The 22,117-nt window shown below is 48.9% G+C and overlaps 1 protein-coding gene across 1 annotated transcript in view; it reads left to right on the plus strand.

The window, feature by feature from the left end:
• The window catches only part of LOC108168680, a 160,442-nt gene that overhangs the window by 1,345 nt on the left and 136,980 nt on the right, over positions 1-22,117 (plus strand). The window contains exon 2 of the mRNA XM_030251656.1: positions 7,680-7,769. Within this exon, the coding sequence (XP_030107516.1) occupies positions 7,680-7,769 (90 nt within the window). The remainder of the gene's footprint in view (positions 1-7,679; positions 7,770-22,117) is intronic.

The following is a 22,117-nucleotide window of genomic DNA, read 5'->3' on the forward strand; positions in this document are numbered from 1 at the left end:
CGCGAGGAGGTCACCAGACGGACAGCTCTCCACGACTCCTCTCCTCTGCGAGCTTCTCCAGCGTCTAGCTTTCTGGCTCCCTGGCCCCCCTCCCCCCTCCAGTAGCTTCAGGCGGGCAGGACTATTTCTCACGCCTTGTTGAAAATTCAGGATTTTCTTTCTTTCTGTCTAGTCTCTCTGTTTGAGAATTCATCCCCCTCACCCCGCATTTATGTATGTATGTGTTTGTGCACGCAAGTCTAGCATCTTGCCGGCAACACTGGGCGTGTGTCTGTATGCTGTGTGTCTTTAACACAACTTGTTCTGCCTGTGATATATTTGTCTGTGTCACAGGATGTATTTGTGTACCCTATCCTCTGAGGTGGTAAGAGTTGAGAATACAGAGTGTTTGTGCGTTAGTCAACTGTTGTGTGTCCTGCGGTCTGAAACATAGGGTGTATTTTTGTGTGTCTGACCCTGGGGGCTTGCCCAATTGGCTCTTCGTGGAGATGCAGAGCTAGCTTGGATCTGGGAGGTGAGGAGAACAGTGAGTCTCATATTTTGTCCCTGTCTTCACTCTGACAGCCCACACAAATCCTTTCTCTCGGTTTCTGAGGCTCTAGGAGGGATTAAGATGGAGCTAAAGGTTCAGACTCTGTCAGAACTGATACTCCAGTCGGGACTCTGACTCTACCCAAAGACTAAGAGTTTAAAGTTCACACTCAAGACTTCCTGGGGCTCTAGAATTCACATTCAGATTCACACTGGAACACTTAAGCTCCTTGCAGAGACTGGGGGTGGGGGTGGGGGTGACACTCGGAGGGCTTGCATTCAGAGTCACACCAGGGGAGTGGGATTCACATGTAGATTTACACTTCCCTTGGGGGGGGGGTGCTTGAATATCAGCTCTGCTCTCGTCGGGGGCTCACACTTGCATATCTGTATCCTTTCACTCACGGGTTCACATTCCAAACTTAGAACTGGCCCACAGAAGCTCCGTGAGGTTCATGAACTGGTACCCCAGTTCTTGACTCTGTAAGACCCCGGAGTCCTCAGGTTGACTCGTTCATTCAGGGGCCCTGCCACACTGAGACTAGAGGCCCATATTCAAACTCAGACTCAGCAGGAAGAATGCTGAACTCCCGTGTGAATGCAAGGGCTCTCTCAGGACACTGCAGTTCCTGTCAGGCTGCCATGCCCTCTGTGCCAGCCAGTCCCACTATGACTCCCAACTCTACAAATGGGGCTCGAGTTCAAGTTCAACAGCGCTCACGTGGAGTCATGTGAGGACCTTTGGTTCACACTTAGATTCACCTGGGGAATTGAAGGGTTAGACTCAAGGGGCTAACCTTGAACTCATACCAGGATCTGGGTCACTCACTCAGATTCACAGGAGGATCTGGGTGTTCCTGCTTAGAAGCGTATTAGAACTGTAGTGGCCACACTGTGAATTCTCACTTCTTCCTGTAATCAAGTAGCTTATCCTGCTTGGATTTTGAAACACTTGGGTTTTTAGAGGCACTGAGGGCTTGACATTCATACTTAAAAGGGAAACCCGGACTCACACCCAGAAAGCCCCGAAGGCCAAGAATTCACACTTGGGGCTCAGTCGGTCTCTGAGCCTACTTTCTGACCCTCTCCGACCCACAGTCAGGGACACACCTCAGGACCTTGGTTCATGCACCCATCTTTCTTGGCTCTCCCTCCAACACTGCCAGAGAACCATACAACCCCACACTTTGATCTTAGAGTTCATGCTCAGACTGACATTAGATCCTGACGCTCGCACGAAACTCCCACTTCCATCCTGTGGCTCACATGCAGACCCACACAGTGCCAGGGGAGTTGAGACTTTGTCATGTGTTCCCAGGCATGTTCTTTGGGTTGTGGTGCCGCATCAGGGGAATCAAGGTGAGGAACAGAGACATGTCCGGGGTGAAGACGGGGCGTCCGCTTGGTTCTGTTTATTTCTGGTCTTTTACACGGGCTGTGATCTATCTGATGAACAAGATGGTGGGAGACACTGTGCAAGTCAAGCCTTTCTACCAGCCAACTAGGCTCTTGGCAGAATGTCTGAGTGGTTTGATGGTACAGGGGTCAATGAACTGTCAGATTCCTCCATGTGCCATGAAATATTCCTTAAATAGTTGTGGGCACCTTTTCTGTGGTGGAAAGGATCAGGGCGGCGGGGAGGTGGGGGTGAGAGACTCAAGTCCTTAGACAGCTTCTCCCCTCAACCCACTCATCTTCCAGGCTGGGGCTGGGGCTTCAGGAATGCTCCCAGGTGCATTAGTGATTCTGGGAGAGAAGAGGCTGTCTCTAATTGCACCCTCTCTACTCTCCTCTGCTCCGGCTGGAGAAGGGTAGGGGCCATGTTATGTCTCATGGCTCCAGTGTTTACCCAGGAATACACAACATCCCCCTCCCTGCTCCCTAAAAGAACACTAGCCCTAGGGAGTCCAGGCTGCAGCCCTTCCCAGGACTCTACCTGCTTTAGAGAAATGGTCTTGGACTTCACAGCCCATGGTGGGGACCAGTGGTGGGACCACCTGAGGCATACTACCCCAACCCCAGCCCCATAGATGCGGACCAGTGGTGGGACCACCTGAGGCATACTACCCCCACCCCAGCCCCATAGATGCTTACACAGTAGGGACTTGGATCATGGAGGGGGCACATCAGGCTGAAGTGGTCCGGCTTTAACTGCTCCATAGCCTTGAAAGATGTGTCCCTTTGGACACATGCACTCCAGCCTCCCTATGGGGGCAGTGGGGGGGGGGCTTGGAGGCAAGGCGTTCTGCATTCTGCCCCCCCATAGCGAGTTGAAGTGTAAATGAATCGGAAACATATGGAGTGAATTTTCTTTGAAATGCAGATTGGTTGGGGGGGGGACCATGTGTGCGTGGTTTGGGGAGGGGGTCCAGAAAGCAAGAAGATTGAAGTGGACTGACCCCCCTCCTCCAGAGCCCACTGTGGGGTCAGGGGTGGGGGGAGGGAGGGACAGTGAACTCCTGTGGCCCTGGGTGACCACACCCACATTGGCTCTGGCTTCCTGTGGGGAGGAACTGTGGGTAGAGAGCAAGGGGTCATTGTCCCCCTTTATTTTTGCAGCAGGCAAAGGGAGCCCCTAAAGCCTTGCTGGGTTTGGGGAGGGGGTGTCATCAGAGCCAAAAGCAAAAGCTGCCCAAAGGCAAAAGGAGGAACTGGAGCAGATGTTCGACCCCACAGCTGTAGGGACCCAGTGCCCAGAAGTTGAGGTTACGACTACATCAGAAGGAACTGAAGTCAGGCAGTGGTGGTGACTTTTAAGCAGCAGGGCCTATCTGTGTCTTGGGAATGTGCTGGAGAGTCCCTGGACTTGGGGACAGATTCCTGCTGATTCCAGGCAGGGTCCAGCCATACCCTTATGTGTTCTTTCCTTGCATTGTACAGCAAGGTGCTAGTGCTGCCTGTGTGGGTTCTGGGTCTGCCACGGTCACCGCTGTACCCTGCCTGTGATGCAGAAAGGACGAGTAATAAAAAAACAAAGCCTTTTCTCTTCCATCAAACAAGCGGCTTCTTGTGGGCAGGACTATGTTCCTGGTGCTTGGCCGGAAGTGGATTCTCCACATGGAGGCATGATTGTGAGAGGGGGACCCTTCGGGGTTTCAGGTTCGAGGCCCAGGGGCTCCTCTTTGTGCCGCTCCCTGGTTCAAAGGGTCAGTGAGTCATTTGAAAGATGGAAATAAGGAAAGCCCCTCTTCCCTCAGAGAGACAGGGAGAAAGAGAGAGAGAGAGAGACAGAGAGAGAGAGAGAGAGAGAGAGCGAGAGCGCAGCAGACAGTAACCTGGTCCTGAGGCAGTGATCGGAGGTCTTTCTGCTCTCTCCCCAGTTTCTATTCTCCTGTGGTGTAGAGTGTGTCCTTAATTCTCTGTAGGTCTGGAGAATGGACCCCCATATCCAAGTCACCGAAGCTCAGGCAGGGTGGACTGTCTCTTGGTTGGTTATTAATGTTTGTCTGAAAACACGGACCCTAAAACATGTGCAGCCCTTCCAGAGGCCTGGAGTTGCTGTTGGGGTCCTGTGCAGCACCTTAGCTGGAGAGAGATAAGGAGAGACCCACACCCACTTCATGGTGAGAGTCTCCTAGGAGAGGCTGGGAGTGAAAGTTGAGCAGGGGAAACTGAGGCAGGCTTCGGTGGGCAACGCAGGAGGGGCAGGGCCTCTAATCCATACAGAGCAAAGCTTTATTAGATCAGTTGTGTGTGGTTAGTTAAATGAAGGCAATACTTAGCTTAGGGCTACTGGTAATCCTAACACTACAGGGAGTTTCCTCCTTAGCAGGGTAAGAGCACCCAACACCAGAACGAAAAGTCAGTGGCGGCTTTTCAAGTTCCTAGCAAGTGTGTGTGGTAAGTAAACAGTGGCTTCCTTAAGTACCCTCTCCTGAGCCACTGGCTCTCCCAAATGCCTTTTGTGCAGCAAGTCCTAGCAAGGATTTCAGTAAGACCCCCTTTTGTAGACTTGTACCTCACTTCTGACCCCAGGCCTTTGTGTGGGCCCTCTCCTCAGGAGGAGGAACAACACTGCATGGTGGTCCCAAAAACAGCAAAAGGAGTCCAGTATGGGAAGGCAGATGCCACGTGACCTTGGCCTGTGAGCTGACCTTTCCACGCCCCTCCGTGAAATCGCAGGATGGGGGGGGGGGGGGCGCTGGGCCCTGGCCCAGGCCTGGAGAGAAGGCGGTTTTGGCACCCATCCAGACTCCTGACGTCAATGTCTCTCCAAATAATGGAATCAATATTGGGTGGGGGGTGCAAGCGTGAACCAGGCCCCAGCGATTAGAAACAGATCGGCATAGAAGCGGCTGATTCTGATAGAGATGCTTTGGTGGTGGGAGGCCTGGGAGGAGGTAGACTTGGGGGCACGTGGGGGCAATGGGGAACCAAGGAGACTGGGATGTTTAGAGCCCTGAGTGGTGAGGTGGAAGTGGGGGAGTCCGTTGTCTGGGTTCCTTTTGCCTTTAAGCCTCTTGGGTTTCCAAGGGTAAGTGGCTTGTGAGTGGTGACATCTTTGGCAAGAGAGTGAGGGTAACTGAGGAGAGCTCACCTGTGTGTCTCTCTAGCCATATTGGAGTGCCAGTGACACACAGGTGTGGGGGTGGGTGGGGGGTGGGAGCTGAGAAGGAAGGAATGCAGAGGACAAATCTTGCTTGGCACCTAAGAGCATTCATCCAGGTTAGAGAGCCGGGGAGCCCCTGCAGAGCGGGAATCTGGCCTGTCAGCTCACATTCTCTCCTTCTTCTAGAAAGCTGCAGGTGAGGACAGAGAGGGTCATGGAAGCCATGATGGGGAGGGAGGGGGCTGGCCTGGCGGCAGCTGACAAAAAAAAAAAAAAAAAAAAAAAAACAGGAAGAAGGGCTGGGGGGAGCAGCTGTAATTACAGGGCATTTATTATTAATCAGATGAGATTGTTGGAAGCAGCTGGTGTAATGTGCGTGGAGATACTGCATGCTTCCCCCAACACATGCACACACGCACATACATGTCACACACAGCCTAAGTCTGACTTGTTTTTTATTTTCTTGTGAAGGTCAGATGGGTCTATAATTATCTATGCCTCTGCGTGTCAGTGTGTATCTGTCTGTGTTTTCATGTAGCCTGTCCCCTCTCTACTGCCATTGTCTTTGTGTCAAGCTACCTGTCATTCTTTGGCCTGATGTCTGTCTGCCTTCCCTCTATCTCCCTGCTTTTGGGCCTGTGTCTTGGTGTGTTGGTATCTGTCACCACCAGCCAGCCTGTGTCTCTAACACACTGTTTTAGTTACTGGCCTTCTCTTGTTAGTGATGTTTCTGGTTTCTGGGCAGGATTCCATGACAGAGTCCCTTTTCTTTCTCATGAGTGTGCATGTAGGCCCCTAATCATACCTTTGGCAGATTTACTCTGGGACCTGTTGAGGAAGCAGTTAGACCCTTAATATCTCCTGGGGACTTGTAGAAGGTGAGGGGTCTATTGAGTGGTCAGAATTCATTGAAGGTTTTCTGAAGTCCCAGGGCCCTTGCCAGTGGCCATTTGCACCATTTGGGAAGATCAGCTTTTGCTGTCACAGTGTTCTCACTACTGAGTAGAAATAAGGCTACCTCAGAATGTTGTTTTGATGATTTGGCACAAAAATGTAAGTTAAGGAGCTGGAGAGATGACTCAGCGGTGAAGAGCACTAACTTGCTCCTGCAAAGGACCCAGGTTCGGATCCCAGGACCCACATGGCTTGTAACTTCAGCTAAAGGGATCTGACACCTCTGACACTTCTGCAGCCTCCTGCACACATGTGGTGCACACACACACACTTAGGAACATGCACATACACAACATACAGTTTTGTTTTTAAATGTAACTTAAGGGTTGTTCTGGCAGAGGACCCAGGTTCAATTCCCAGGACCCACATGGCGGCTCCTGTAACTCCAGTTCTGGGCATCCAAACCCCTCCTCCGATCTCCAAGGGCACCGTGTGCTCATATGATGTACATGTGTACAAGCAAAACACATACATATACCCAGACAAAGTACTCATGCACATAAGGTAAGTAAGAATAAAGGAAGGGTGTGTGTACGTTAAGCTGGGTGTAGGGGCAAACACTTTGACTTCCCTGAGGCAGGGGCCAGAAAATCTCTAATCTATACAGGGAGAGCCTGTGTAAGGGGGTAAATTAGCCGTCAGTTAGGACTTAATGTAAAAACTGCAGAGCCAAGGACCTGGGCAGTTGTGAGCTGATGCTGCAGATAGGCTTAATGAGTTAGCATGGGTCCAGCACGACCGAAAAGAATAAATACCCTTAGCACTGTGTAAGTGGGTGAGAGCTACAGAGGCAGACTGGCATGGAAAGGTGGAGTGGGGAGGGGTACGGATTCCGTTCTGGGCTCCAGGAGTGGTCAGACCTACAGTCTTGTGTAAGTTATTTAATATCTTTGAATGTCAGGGTTTTTTGTTTGTTTGCTTGTTTGTTTGTTTGTTTGTTTGCTTGCTGTCAAGTGGCAATTACGTTAGCACCCATCTCATGGAGGGATCACCAAGAAGAGAGGATGCTGCAAATATGGCTGCTTAAACAATTCCGGCACATGCTGGATGCTCAGGAAGTCACGGTGGGGATCTGGAGGATGTGGGGACGGTGGGCATCGAGGCCAGCGCCCGTGACACGTGTGTGTGTGTGTGTGTGTGTGTGTGTGTGTGTGTGTGCATGCGCGCTCGCGAGCGTGTGTGATGTGGGGGCCTTTCTGCCTGAACCCTGCCTGTGTGGGAATCTGTGGTATGTATCTGTGAGTGGTGTCAGGCCTATCTTGTGCCCTTTGTTTGTCCCTGTGGTTTAGAACTGAAGTCAGCAAAGAGCTGGTAGAAGAAGACTATACTGCTTTTTTTTCCTCTCCCAGGCATATCTGCTTCTGGCAGAGATATGATAATAACAGCTAGCTTTGGGGGGGGTGGGGTGTCATGCTGGGGAACCCATGCTAGGTGAGTGTTCTCACTTAGCTGTGATTGAGGCCCACCCGCTAGCAACTGCTCAGGTGCTGAGTCATCAAAACAGTGCGCCGAGGTAACTGTTCCCATTTAACAGATGAGAACACTGAGATGCTGGCCTCCCTTAAGAGTGGGCTTGTGAGTGTGAGATGGGCTCCAGGAAGACCTGTGGTTTCTCTGACCTGATGTATGTCCTTTGCCCTTCCAGAACCCTGCCCTGTCACATCATCCCAGGAAGACTTTGGTCTGGAGAGGAGGATAATATTGATGTGTGTGGAGAACAGCTGGTGGTAACGAGGTAGGTGCTGGGAGCCCATGCAGAGCAAGCTGTTCTTGGGGCATCAGGCAGGTGCACTGGGCCCTGAGTGACAGACCTGAGACCTGCTCCTGCAGCTCTCCTGTCCTGTCTCCCAAGACCTGGGGCCTGAGATTCCTTGTGGCCCTATATTAGTTCCAGAGGAGGAAAGAAACTCATCCTCCATCACACAGGAAAGGGCAGCACTAGTCAGGATACCCTTCTGTGTGGAGGATGCTGAATACCAGATTTAGGAACATCTTGTTGCTATCTGTGTCTTCCCCTTCCTTCCCTCTCTGCCCCTAAAACATCTCTCTGACTCCACTGGGGGAGCAGCTGAGCTTGAAGGAGTAGCTGAGCTTGAAGGAGTAGCTGAGTTTGAAGGAGTAGCTGAGCTTGAAGGAGATGGAATGGCAGGTCCAAAAGTCTTGTGGGGCCAGCAGTGGGGCTGAGTCTCGTCCTCTTTGCCTCTCATTCAAGCAGGCAAGGCCCCTGGATTGGCAGCCCCAGGGTGGGGGCATCTGAGGAATTGAGGCACTGGAGCGGAAAGGAAGGGCCTATTGTCCAAAACCCGCCAAAGGCCCACAAAGGCCAGAGGCCCACAAAGGCCGGCTGGGCTTTTCATCTCAGCTCCCAAACAGACTGGCCATTTTCCCGGCTTGGGGCAGTGGGGCAGGGAGGCGAGAGGTGGGGTGGGGGGGGCGACCAACCCTTCAAAACCAGGAGTGCATGTTGTTAAGGATGGAGTGGGGTAGTCCAGGCTGACACATGGCCTTCCGGGGAGCTTAGATGGTTCAGGGGTCCAGAGGAGGAAGGAGGAAGAGATGCTGTACTGTAAATTAGGCTTCCCACCTCATTCCTCCCAGAGGCCCTAAGGACATGGGGTGGGGTCTATGTTAGAAGTGTGTTCAAACTAGAGGGGCTATGAAATGGGTTTACAGAATAATAGATGGTATTTATTGGAGTATATCTGGGAATCTGATGTCCTACCAGAAAAACAAGCTACTTGGCCATAAGCACCCCCAAATTGGGAGCACTGTAGGGAGCTAGAAGAGAGGCTTAAGGAGTGAAGGTCGTGCTCAGGAGAGAGAGAGAGAGAGAGAGAGAGAGAGAGAGAGAGAGAGAGAGAGAGAGAGAGAGAAACTCCTTACAGCAAGAGAGACTGAAGCCAGACAGCAGGAAGGACTTCCTGCCAGTGAACAGTAGCTCAGATGCCCTGACCCTGTCCCTGGGGATCTCAGAGGATCGCAGAGAGCAGGGGAGCTGGAGACACCCCAGGGGCTCAGGCTGGAGCTGCTTCTGTGGGGCTGAGGAAGGAGGCCTTGGCAGTTCTGTCCACGCTCCCCGCAGCACCTCCAGCGCCACTTTAAAAACAGCTTTTTAATTTAACAAAGTGGATGAAAAACTGTTTTTGGAAATAAAAGATATCTGCTGTCTCCCAAGCTAGCACTCAGCCCTTGCAGAGAGCCTCTCTCTGGGCTTCCGCTGGCTGCTGGTGCCTGCTCTCCTCTCTCGGTCTTTCTGTGTTTGTTTCTGCTCTGCAGCCCCCACCTTTGCTCTGGCCTCCCATCACCTCCCTCGATCTCAGCCTCTATGGGAGTCTTACCCTCAGCCTCTCCTTTCTCCTCTGCCTCTCTCTCTCTCTCTCTCCCCCCCCCCTCCCCACTGCTGTCTCTCTCTTCCGGGCGTCTCTCTCCCTATTTGTCTCTGTCTCCTTGCCCGTCTCAATCTCTGTCTCCCTCCACCTCCCCCTTCTTCTCCCCCAACCCGAGCTCTAAATGGGTCTATTTAAAACGCGACGCTGCCAAGTCAGAAAAACGTCTCCTGATAAAGCGCATTAGGCGGAGGGAGGGAGGAGGAGGGAAGGAGGGAGCGGCAGGCGGACAGATTGATCCAAGCCCGTAACCCCATTAATCAGGCAGCGTGGATCCCCCTCCCTCCCCCGGCTTCAGCCCCTTCTTAGCTAAAAGCCCCTTAAATATTTATCACCCCTCCCCCACGGGGGCGAGGGGAGGGGCACGTGGCCCCTCGGTGAGAGCATCCCTAGCCTCCTGGTCCATCCTTGCGCCCGTCCGCCCGTGTGTGCAGATGTGTGCATGTACTTCTGTGTACACGCCTGGGTGTGTGAGCCTCACCAGCCCGAGGCCTAGCTGCTGACTTGCCCCACTACAGTCTGAGCAGCTGATTCCTTTGGGTAGCCTCCTGGTGCTCCTGGAGACTGGCCCTGCTTGGCCCTCCTGAATGAGGGAGGCTTGAGCAAATAGAGCAAGAATGGGGGGGGGGGCGTTTATTGGGATGGGGGATCTTTGGTCTCTGCACGGTTCTTCCCAGAGAGCAAGGCCGTGACTGGGGCTCAATTTCGACATCCCACCAGATTACCAGTGCAGGTAAACTTGGGAGAAGAGTCCCAGGCCCATTTTCCTGAAGTACAGAGACAATGTGGAGGGCTGAAGTACACTCTTCTTCCTTGAGGGCAGAATTATGACTGGGAGTGGCGCGGGGGGGTGGGGGGCGGAATGTCTACCATTCCCTAAAAAAATGTGGAAAGATGACCTGGGCTTCAGCAGGTTCCCATCACTCCCAAGAGGACAGGAAGGTGGCCCAGAGCTGGAACTGAGATGCGCGTCTCCAGGCTGGCTGGCTGGTACCCGGGCAGCAGAGGTCAGCTCCGAACCCCGCATCCAAGCCGCGGGTTTGGGGGAGCGGAGCCCGCCACCCCTGGCCATGCCGAGGGTCCCCTCCCCGCCCCTCCCCCAGCATCAAGTGCCACATCTCCTCCTGACTCAGACAATTAGATTCAAAGGATGACCTCACTGCATGCCGTCCCTCACTCGCTGCCTCGGCTCGCTCGCTCGGCTCCCGGCGCGCTGCCTCCCCCTCCCGGCCCGCTCGCCTCCCCGCTCGCCCTCTCGCCCTCTCGCTCGCCCGCTGGCTCCGGCGCGGCCGTGGCTCTCCGGCCCGGCCCCTCGGGGGTGGGGAAGCCCCGGGGACCGATGCCCGCAGGCTGCCGGTCGGACCCACGGAGCGCTGAGCACCGGCCGGGCGCCTGCGCGGGGACCCAGGTCAGTGCGCGCGGCCGCGGGGCCGAGAACTTGTCACCCCGCCGCCCCGCCGCGGCGGGGACCCCCCCACCCCCGCCCGCGCCAGCCCGCCAGCCCGCCGCGGCGCTTCCCGCTCCTTCCTCGGCCCCCGCCCCCCGCGGCTGCTCGGCGCTCCCCCTGCCAAGCTGTCTCTCTTCTCTGCGCTTTCTCCCCAGCCCCCCCTGCCTCAGCAGCCGGTGGGAGGGACTGGGACTTCCTGAGGTCTCAGGGATGGGGCCGGGGCCCATTGGCTGCAGGCGGACCAGGCCTCTGAGAGGGGAGGGGGCTCTGGCTGTGTCCATCGGCCTGGGGGAAGGGGCTACCGAGAGAGAGGCCTAGGGTGTGGGGGTGACATCTAGACAGGGGGATGAGTTCCTGATATCTCTCTCTTCTCACATCCTGTGGGCCTCTTGCCTAGTTTCATTTGATCCCCGAAGCCTGCCTTCATTTGTCCACACCTCCCAGCTCTCTGCAGTCCCCAGTGCCTGGCTTTCCTTTGGCTCCAGTATCTACCTTCTTTGGGGCACTGTCATCTGGGTTCCTTATCCCCCACCCCCCTGGCGCCTCAAATTCTTTATATTCTTTTATTGAACTTTAACTTTTTACACCATCACACTGGAAAAGCAAGATTCAGATCTAAATTGACTTCTCATGATGGTGAGAGAGGACTTTAAGAAGAACATAAATAACTCCCTTAAAGAAATACAGGAGAACACAGGTAAACAGGTAGAAGCACTTAAAGAGGAAACACAAAAATCCCCTAAAGAATTACAGGAAAACACAATCAAACCAGTAAAGGAAATGAACAAAACCATCCAGGATCTAAAAATGGAATTAGAAACAATAAAGAAATCACAAAGGGAGACAACTTGGAGTTAGAAAACATAGGAAAGAAATTAGGAGCCATAGATACAAGCATCACCAACTGAATACAAGAAATAGAAGAGAGAATCTCAGGTGCAGAAGATACTATAGAAAACATTGACACAACAGTCAAAGAAAATGCAAAAAGCAAAAAGTTCCTAACCCAAAACATCCAGGAAATCCAGGACGCAATGAGAAGACCAAACCTAAGAACAACAGGTAAAGACAAGAGAGAAGATTCCCAATTTATAGGGCCTGTAAATATCTTCAACAAAATTATACAAGAAAACTTCCCTAACCTAAAGAAAGAGATGCCCAAGAACATACAAGAAGCCTACAGAACTCCAAATAGAATGGACCAGAAAAGAAATTCCTCCCATCATATAATCATCAAAACACCAAATGCACTAAACAAAGAAAGAATATTAAAAGCAGTAAGAGGAAAAGGTCAAGTAACATATAAAGGCAGACCTATCAGAATTACACCAGACTTCTCACCAGAAACTATGAAAGCTAGAAGATCCTGAGCAGATGTCATACAGACTCTAAGAGAACACAAATGCCAGCCTAGACTACTATAACCAGCAAAACTCTCAATTACCATAGAGATATTCCATGACAAAACCAAATTTATACAATATATTTCCATAAATCCAGCCCTGCAAAGGATAATAGATGGAAAACACCAACACAAGGAGGGAAACTACACCCTGGAAAAGTAATCTTTCAACAAACCCAAAAGAAGATAGATAGCCACATAAACATAATTCCATCTCTAACAACAAAATAACAGGAAGGGACAATCACTTTTCCTTAATATCTCTTAACATCAATGGACTCAATTCCCCCCAAAAGACATAGACTAACAGACTAACATACATAAACAGGACCCAGCATTTTGCTGCATACAGGAGACCCACCTCAGTGACAAAGACAGACACTACCTCAGAGTAAAAGGTTGGAAAACAATTTTCCAAGCAAATGGTCCCAAGAAACACACTAATATCAAATAAAAATCAACTCTCAACCAAAGTTATCAAGAAAAGATAAGGAAGGACACTTCATATTGGTCAAAGGGAAAATCTACTAAGATGAACTCTCAATTCTGAACATCTATGCTCCAAATGCAAGGACACCCACATTCATAAAACAAAAACAAACAAACAAACAAAAACTTTACTAAAGCTCAAAGCACACATTGCACCCCACACAGTAATAGTGGGAGACTTCAACACCCCACCCTCAGCAATGGACAGATCATGGAAACAGAAACTAAACCGAAACACAGTGAAAGTAACAGAAGTTATGAACCAAATGGATCTAACAGATATTTATAGAACATTTCATCCTAAAGCAAAAGAACATACCTTCTTCTCAGCACCTCATGGTACCTTCTCCAAAACTGACCATATAATTAGCCACAAAACAGGCCTCAACAGATAAAAGAAGATTGAAATAATCTCATGCACTCTATCAGATAACCACAGACTAAGGCTGGTCTTAAATTCCAACAAAAACAAGGGAAATCACACACACACATGGAAGCTAAACAGCACTCTACTCAATGATAACTTGGTCAAGGAAGAAATAAAGAAAGAAATTAAAGGCTTTTTAGAATTTAATTAAAATGAAGACACATCGTACCAAAACTTATGGGGCACAATGAAAGCAGTGGTAGGAGGAAAACTTATAGCTCTAAGTGCCTCCAAAAAGAAACTGAAGAGAGCTTACACTAGCAGCTTGACAGCACATATGAAAGCTCTAAAACAAAAAGAAGCAACTACACCCAAGAGGAGTAGACAGCAGGAAATAATCAAACCAAATAGAAAGAAAAATAACTATAGAAAGAATCAACCAAACCAGGAGCTGGTTCCTTGAGAAAATCAACAAGATAGATAAACCGTTAGCCAGACTAAGTAGAGGGCACAGAGACAGTATCCAAATTAACAAAATCAGAACTGAAAAGGAAGACATAACAGCAAAGTATATCTTAAAAAAATAACTATTCTTTTGTTGAATATCAACAGTTGAAAATGTTAAAATCATCTTCTATTGATAATTTTTCTCACTGTGCTCGAAATTAGCATTTTCTTAATGTTTAACTTCAAAGAGTTTTTGGTACTTTGAAATTTTAAAAATATACTTACTGATAGAAAGGAAGGAAGAGAGAGAGAAAGAGAGTGAGGAAGAAAGGAAGGAAGGAAGGAAGGAAGGAAGGAAGGAAGGAAGGAAGGAAGGAAGGAAGGAAGGAAGGAAAGTGACAGGGAAGGAATCTATAGAGTCCTGGCTATAGTAGTTAGGAAAAGCAGAGAAAAGAGACAGAAAAGCCCTTGAAGAGGACCAGTGCACAGTGCACATATTGCAAGGAGAGAGGCCACTGGGCCCAAGAGTGCCCTAACAAATGGAAGCTGGAGGTGGGCAATTCCAGGTCTTGGGAAAACAGCAAAGGTATTAGCCCTGGGGGAAGACAGTGTCTAGGGAGGATGGGGTTCAGATCCCCTCCCCAGGGTAACTCAGAGTGGAGGGGAAACCCACTCAATTCTTGATGGACACAGGGGCCCAACACTCAGTCCTCCTCCAAGCTGATGGGCCAGTCTCCAGCAAAAAACCTGAGTCCAAGAAGCTACTGGTACCAAGATGTATATAACCAAAGAACAGTGGACATTAGGATGGGCCAGGTATCCCACTTATTTACTGTCCCTACCCTCTGTTGGGGCAAGACTTACTCTCCAAGGTGGGGGCCCAGATACATTTCCTGCTCGATGGGCCACAACTAACTGGCCCAAAAGGAGAGCCTATGGGTGGAGGAAAGACCTCCCTGATTGACCCCTGTGGGGCGCCAAGGCTACCTGCTTTACAGATGGGAGCAGTTTTCTCCATGCTGGTCAGAGATGAGCGGGTGCTGCCATGGTGGACGGCACAAAGGTCATCTGGGTGGAACTTCTACCCCTGGCATGTCAGCTCAGAAATCAGAGCTAATTGCCTTTATTAAAGCCTTGGAACTTGGGGCCGGCAAGAAGATTAACATCAACATGGATAGCAGGTATGGCTTTGCCACAGCCCACAACCATGGGGCTATATACCAAGAGAGAGGCCCGAGGCAATTACCAGGCTTGAGAAGTGGCTATGCAGGAGCCTATCCAGATTATGGGCCTGCAAGAGACACCCACTGGGAAATGGGACTGGACTAAAGAATGGCCTCACTTAGAATATACTGGAAAAGAAAGGACTCAGATTGCTACTCACCCTACCAACTACTACCTAGAGAAGGAAGGGCAATGGTGCACACAAGAAGGAAAATTATACCCCCTAGAAAGCAAGCAAAAGACTTACTAGGCCAAATGCACAGATGGACTCAGTTAGGAGATAAGGAGCTCATCCAAGCAGTCAAGGGATCTAAAGTCTATGTAATGGACCTCAGGTTTTAGGCTAGAGAGAACAGTGTACGGTATGCCAGCAAGTGAATGCTTATGCGGCCAAGGGTAAACAGGGCAGAAGACCTAGGGGAGAGAGGCCTGGAGTATACTGGGAAGTCAATTTTACAGAAGTTAAGCCAGGAAAATATGGTTACAAATACCTTCTAGTGTTTGTAGATACTTTCTATGGATGGGTTGAGGCTTTCCCCACCAAGCAGGAAACAGCTACCATGGTAGCCAAGAAGATATGAGAGGAAATTTTCCAGAGATTCAGAGTGTCCAAGGTAACTGGATCAGACAATGGTTCTGTTTTTGTCTCTAAGGTAAGTCAGGGATTGGCAGAGACATTGGGGACTAATTGGAAGCACCGTTGTGCATACTGTCCCCAGAACTCATGGCAGGTAGAGAAAATAAATAGAACCTTAAGAGAGACTTTGACTAAATTGACCTTGAAGACTGGCACTGACTGAGTGGTGTTCCTTTTCCTGGCCCTGTTCCGAGCCCGGAATACCCCCTACCATTTGAACCTGACCCCTTTTGAGATCCTGTATGGGACTCCCACTCCCTTGACCCCCACTCTTGATTCCCTCAGAGTGACTTTGCAGACTGACAAGAATCTCATGGCTTGATTGCAAGCTTTCCAGATCACCCATCAGAAATTGTGGCCTAAACTCAGTGCCCTGTATAGCACAGGTACTCCAAGTTGGAGATTGGGTATATGTTAAGGGACATCATGCTGAAAACTTGGAAGCAAAGTGGAGAGGGCTGTTCCTGGTGTTGTTGACCACCCAGACCTCCATTAAAGTGGATGGAGTAACTTCCTGGGTTCATGTCAGACCAGCACCTGTGCCTGATGCCAACTGGATAGCAGCCAAACACCCAAGCAACCCCCTTCTGCAAGGCCAAAGAAACCTTGAGATGGCCATGGTGTATCTTCCAGTGCTGAGTCTCAGCAGCCCCCACAACCCTACTGGGGTGACTTGGCAGGTTCTCTCAGCCACTAGGGATGTGACTTGGTCCACAACAGAGGAACACCCACATTGTATCTGGTGGCTGGAATTTGTCTTTGATCTCTGTGATTTAGCAGTGGGCCTTGACCCCTGGGGTGTCCACTGGGAGGGATTGCCCAAATGTGGGGGATGTGGGATATGTAAATCTGAACTGTGTCTCAGAATTGGCCTTGGAGGGTGGGGCTTAGAGTGAGGATACTCAAATTTGAGAAGTTTCTTGCAAGAAACCCCCATATATGTGTGACCTCGAGATGGGAGAAGCTAGCAGCAGGCCCATTAGTGCTAGGGGGCCAACCACTTTTTCTGTGCTACCTAGAGGTGTGAAGCATTGGGCCAAGGTGAAAGAAGGACTAGCCAAGTGGAAGAGAGAAAGAAAGAAAACCCAAGGTTGGTTTGAATCCTGGTTTAACAATTCTCCTTGGGTTACCACCCTGATCTCCTCCCTATTAGGCTTCTTAGTCATCTTGATTTTACTTCTGACTTTTGGCCCCTACATTTGCAACTGCTTGGCCACTTTTGTTAAGGAATGCATAGGTACAGTCCAGCTACTGATCTTAAAGCAGAGATACAAAGAACTAGATACAGAAGACCAGTAGTATGAGAAATCAGAATACCAGCAATAGCTTCGGGATTGAAACATGCACAAGAAAAAAGGGGGTGGGGGGGTAAAGAGGTCAGCTCAGGACCTTTGGAAAATTCCACCAGGCACCCCTCCCCCTCGAAGAGAGAGGTCGTGAAGCATGTAGGCACCCCTCCCCTCCAGAAGGGAGGGGGGACCAACCATTGGTCACCCGCAGAGACCAATCAATTTAAAAGTCACACTGTTCTGCCAATCATATTGTGCCTAGTTGCTGGTGCTCCATTCTGCCCCCTGGAAACTGTATAAAAACTTGCTGAATGGGCTGCCTGAGGTTATTGCCTCTCCTTCAGGTGCAGGATGACCCCAGTGCACAGGAACAATAAATACCTCTTGTTTTAGCATCGATCCCCAGATCCATGTGGCTCACTCAGGGGGTCCTCGGTAGCTAAAGCTCACCAGAGTCTTACACTAACTTTAAATTTTTAAATAAGTGAAGTATATTCTGGAAATAAATACTTTGTTTGATTTACAATCATTTCCTGCCAACTATAGCTTTTCTTTACATTGATTCTTATTCTTATCATTTTAAATTATGCGTAGGGGTGTGTGTCTACATGTGGATGTGTGCTCATGTGTGGGGGCACTGGAATGTGGCCACCAGCTGTGCTATTGATAATCATAGGCCACCTGGCATGGGTTCTAGGAATTAAACTCATGTCTCTGAAGAGCAGCAGGCACTCTTAACTGCTGCACCATTTCTTTACTTTCCCCTCTTCTTGCTTTCTTTCATTTTTAAAAAATGGTATCTTTGGCAGATTTTTTTTTCATTTTGATGAAATCTAATATTTTTCCTGGTCCATTTATACTTTCAGTATCACATCTAAGAGTTCTATCCTGATTCATGGTCACAAGGATTTTCTTCTAAAAGCTTTATAGTTTTATGTGTCACATTTCAATTACAACCCGCTTGAGTTTTTTTGTTTGGGAAGGTGGTGTTTCTCTGTCTGGGTTAGGAGTCTAACGCAGGCCTCCAGCAGGCCAGACAAGCACTGTGACACTGGGACCCACTATAAATCAGTTTTATATGTGGTGTGAGGTTTAGGATGTAGTTGACCTTTTGTATAAGGATGTCACAATCAACACCACTTGATGAAAAAAGATCTTTGTCAAGTTTCTCTGATACAGAAATTCAAATATTAGCTACTGTACTGTGTAGATCTTCTCCTATATGTCTCGCTAATGGGTCTTTCTCTTTTACTACATTATGTAGATCACTATATTTTATAGGAAGTCTCACAATTGGATGATATGATTCCTCCAACATTCTTCCTTTTAAAAGTTATGTTCTTTTAGGAAAACCACCTTACTATTATATGGTTTGGTGTATCTCCCCTCTTATGTTGCTGTCTTATATATTACACCCACAGACACTGAAAACCTCATCATGGCCTGGGGATGGAGCCTGGTGCAGGTCACTTTTCCAGCATGTGTGAGGACCTGAGTTCAATTCCCAGCACTGTGAAATAAAATATTAGGTACTTGTGATAAGCTGTCTTTGTCATCAAGTTGATTGGATTAGAATCACATCTGGAATGTGTCTACAATGGTACCTTCCAGAAAGGTTTGACCAAAGAGGGAAAAACACATCCTGATTGTGAACAGCACCATTGCCAGACGAATCCAAGAGGACAGGGTGGCAACATCCCCATCTCTGCTTCCTGAGTGCAGGCATCCAGGTGACCAGACACCTCATGTCCCTTCTATGCCCTGGCGGACTGCATGCTCACATTGTGAGACAAGATATGCCCGTCACATGTTGCTTGTATTGGGTATTTGACCACACAGTGAGGAACAGAGCTGTTACAAGACTTCCAGTCTCTGCTGTCAGTGACCAAGCGTTCGGTTGCAGAGGAAAGGTACCTGTTCTTTCTTTCCTAACGTTCTAAGTTCCCTTCGGCTACTCTTTCTCTCTTAAGCAATAACCACAGATAAGGTCTTCCAGTAACAGTTTCTTCATTTTCCTTTTACCTTCAGTCTGAAGAATATTTCAGTAGTTACAGAATTCCGTCTGGGTAATTATTTCCTTTTCAGCATTTGAAAAGTATTGGTCCACTTTCTTCCGGTTGTCATGGTTTCTCATGAGAATCTATAATCACTGAAATTTTGTTCTGCTTCATGAATATGTTGCTTTTTGTTCTGGTTACTTTCAGAACTTCTTCTGTGTCTCTGTCTTTCATCACTTTGATTATTAGGTGTCTGGGCGTAAAGTCCTTTGTATTTATTCCTGTTTTGGGTATTTTAAGCTTTCTAAATTGAGAAGGTTTTAGAAAAAAAAATTTTTTTTGAGGCAAGGTCTCTCTATGTAGCCCTGTCTATCCCAGAACTCACTAAGCAAACCAGACTGGCCTCAAACTCAGAGATCCACTTGCCTCTACTTCCCCAGTGCTATGATTAAAGGTGTGCCACCATACCCAGCTAAACCTAGTTCATCTCATGGATTTTCTATTTTCCTTCTGTTTCATTCACTCTAACTTTCTATGAGAATCTTCAGTATTTGGCTATCCTTGGCATTGTTACACATATTTTTCTACCAGAGATTTTTCTGTTTTTTCATATTCTGAATAACTGCCTTGATCCTAGACATTTTGAATGTTATTCTATGGATCTTCAAGTCTTACTTAAATCCTACTAATGATGTTGTTATTTTAGCTTTAGCAGACAATAGATCCAGCTGGATTCAGGCTCTAAGTTCTAAGTGGCCTTCTGCAAGCTGAGCTTCCATGTCAGCTCAATTTTCAAAGCCTTGCTATGCTATTCAGCTCCTTCCCACGTGTTCACCGCCAAGTGTCCAGTGTGGGCTTTGAACACCAATTTTTTCCAGAGAAGAGCTCTCAAAGACTGTGCACACTGACAAGGGTTGGCGCAACTCTGTGCATTCCAAAGGTAGAGCTGATACATAAATAACTTTCAAGATTGCCTTCTTGAGCTGCTAACATCCCAATATTTACCTTTGTGATTCCTCTTTTCTTATCCCGCAGTAAGGGAAAGCCAGTGATTCCTTTACCCCACTCTACCACTTCCCACAATGCATTAGGACCAAGCAGCAGGAGGCACCATAGGGGCTCACCTGATCCTTGACCTCAGCTCCTCGAAATAGAAACTTCTTTATGACTGCCATTGCCAAAGTGATGAAAGATTTTTGAACCAGAATTATTACAGGACTTCTACTGAAGTCTCTCTGCCCATACCCGTGTGTAGGTTGAGGTTTCAGATGGAATTAAATTTAGTCCAGAAAAAAAAAATTCAAAAAGCCACCACTGGTGCTGTGGTTCTGTGAGCCCAGGCTTGCCCTCGCATCCAGCTGTGCTGGTTCTTCTCTGCAGATTCCAGCTTCAGTGAGCAGGGGCATTCGCTGGGAGGTGCTTAATGCATTCTACTCAGAGCTGAGAGCTCGCTTGATGATCCTGTTTCTGCCCTGCAAAGGCACAGATAGTTTCTGGGTCTGTTGAAGGTGGGTCCCAAAGGTTGGCAATGGTTCTTGATGTGAGGGAGTCCCAGAATCCAGGAGGACCCGGTGCACAAGTGTCCCTTCCCCTGGAGAGGTAAATCTTGAATTTTTTTTTGAGTTTTGTTTTGTAAGAGAAACATTGTGTTGGTGCTCACCTGATCTTACCACAACTGTAATAAAATATTGAAGGATTTTATAATTGCAGATTGATTTTTGTGGTTTTAGAACTACACAAGGAACATGATTGTGTAAGGATACGATGCTCTTCTTAATTAAATAAAATGCAAACCTTTTACAATAAAGAGCCAGGTGTAGTGGCACACGCTTTTAAAACCAGAACTCAGAAGGCAGAGGCAGGTGGATCTCTAGGCCAGCCTGGTCTACATAGTGAGTTCCAGGATAGCCAAGGCTATGCAGAGAAACATTGTCTCAAAAGAAGAAGAGGAGGAGGAGGCAGAGGAGGAGGCGGAGGACGAGGAGGAGGAGGAGGAGGAGGAGGAGGAGGAGGAGGAGGCAGAGGAGGAGGAGGAGGAGGAGGAGGAGGCAGAGGAGGAGGAGGAGGAGGAGGAGGAGGAGGAGAAGGAGGAGGAGGACAAGGGATGGAGGGAGGGAGGGAGGGAGGGAGGGAGAGAGAGAGAAGACAGGGGCAGCAAACAAAGGTTGCCTAGATTTTGTGTCCAGATATTATTTTTATGGCAGTTACTTGCCACCTCTGGCCTCAGCTCGTGTCGTGGGGAGACAACTGCTCTTTATCACTGTGGTTCTTATATGCACTGCAGACTCTTGTTAGGCTCGCCCGTGTCTGACTGAGATGACAGAATATCCAGGTGAGATCCCAGTAAATAACAAATGAGGGGGCTGGAGAGATTGCCCTGCAGTCAAGAGCACTGGATGTTCTTGTAGAGGACCCAGGTTCAGTTCCTGGCATCCACATGGTGGCTCACATATGCTCATAACTCTAGTTCCAGGGACTCTAACGCCTTCTTCTGACTTCTGAGGGCACCAGGCATGCATGTGGTGCACATATATGCACTGAGACAAAACACTCATACACAAAAAATAAAAATGCATTAAAAAATAACAAATGAGAAAAAAAAAACGGAAAGCGATAGTCCTTGTGGGACTGGAGGTTTCAGGGTAGGATGGTATTCAAGGGGGCTTCCCCTTGTCTGAGGAGAAGGGGAGGGGTAATGGGGGAGGGATTTTTAAGGGTGGGACTGGGAGGAAAAGAAGGAGGGGGCTGCAACTGAGATGTAAAGTGAATAAATTAATGGATTTTAAAAAAAAAACAGAAAGCAAACTGAATGAACAACTTTGCCATATATGTCAAAGAGGCATTTAAGATTGTACAGGGTTCTTTGCCGCTTGGGGAATCCTTGGGTTTGTCTTCATATTCTTTTGGCTTCCATAAGGTGGAGCCACCGGAGCACAGCTCTGAGGTTTGAAGGAGGTTCCCCTAAGGCTCCCTATTTGAACACTTGGTCCCAAGGCGGTGGTGCTTTCGGGGGAGCTATGGAGCCTTTCCAAGGTTCCTAACAGGAGGAAGTACCTCACTGAGAGCTTACTTTGAGCCCAATTCCACTTCTGCCTGTTCCCGCCCCATCTTTCTTTCTCCTCCCTTCCCCTACATGTGGATGAAGATGCGATGAGCCAGCTTCCTGCTTCTGCCCCCATGCCTTCCCCACTATGATGGAGTCTATCCTCTGGAACCACAGGCTGAAAACTCTCTTCCCCAGGTTCCTTTGTTTCCTTGTTTGTTTGGTTTTTGAGACAGGGTTTCTCTGTGTAGTCCTGGCTGCCCTAGAACTTTCTCTGTAGACCAGGCTAGGCTGGCCTCAAACTTGGAGATCTGCCTGTCTCTGCCTCCCGAGTGCTGGGATTACTGGCATATGC

This window comes from Mus musculus (genome assembly GCF_000001635.26).
Source record: "Mus musculus strain C57BL/6J chromosome 4 unlocalized genomic contig, GRCm38.p6 C57BL/6J MMCHR4UN_CTG5".
NCBI classification, from domain to species: Eukaryota; Metazoa; Chordata; class Mammalia; order Rodentia; family Muridae; genus Mus; species Mus musculus.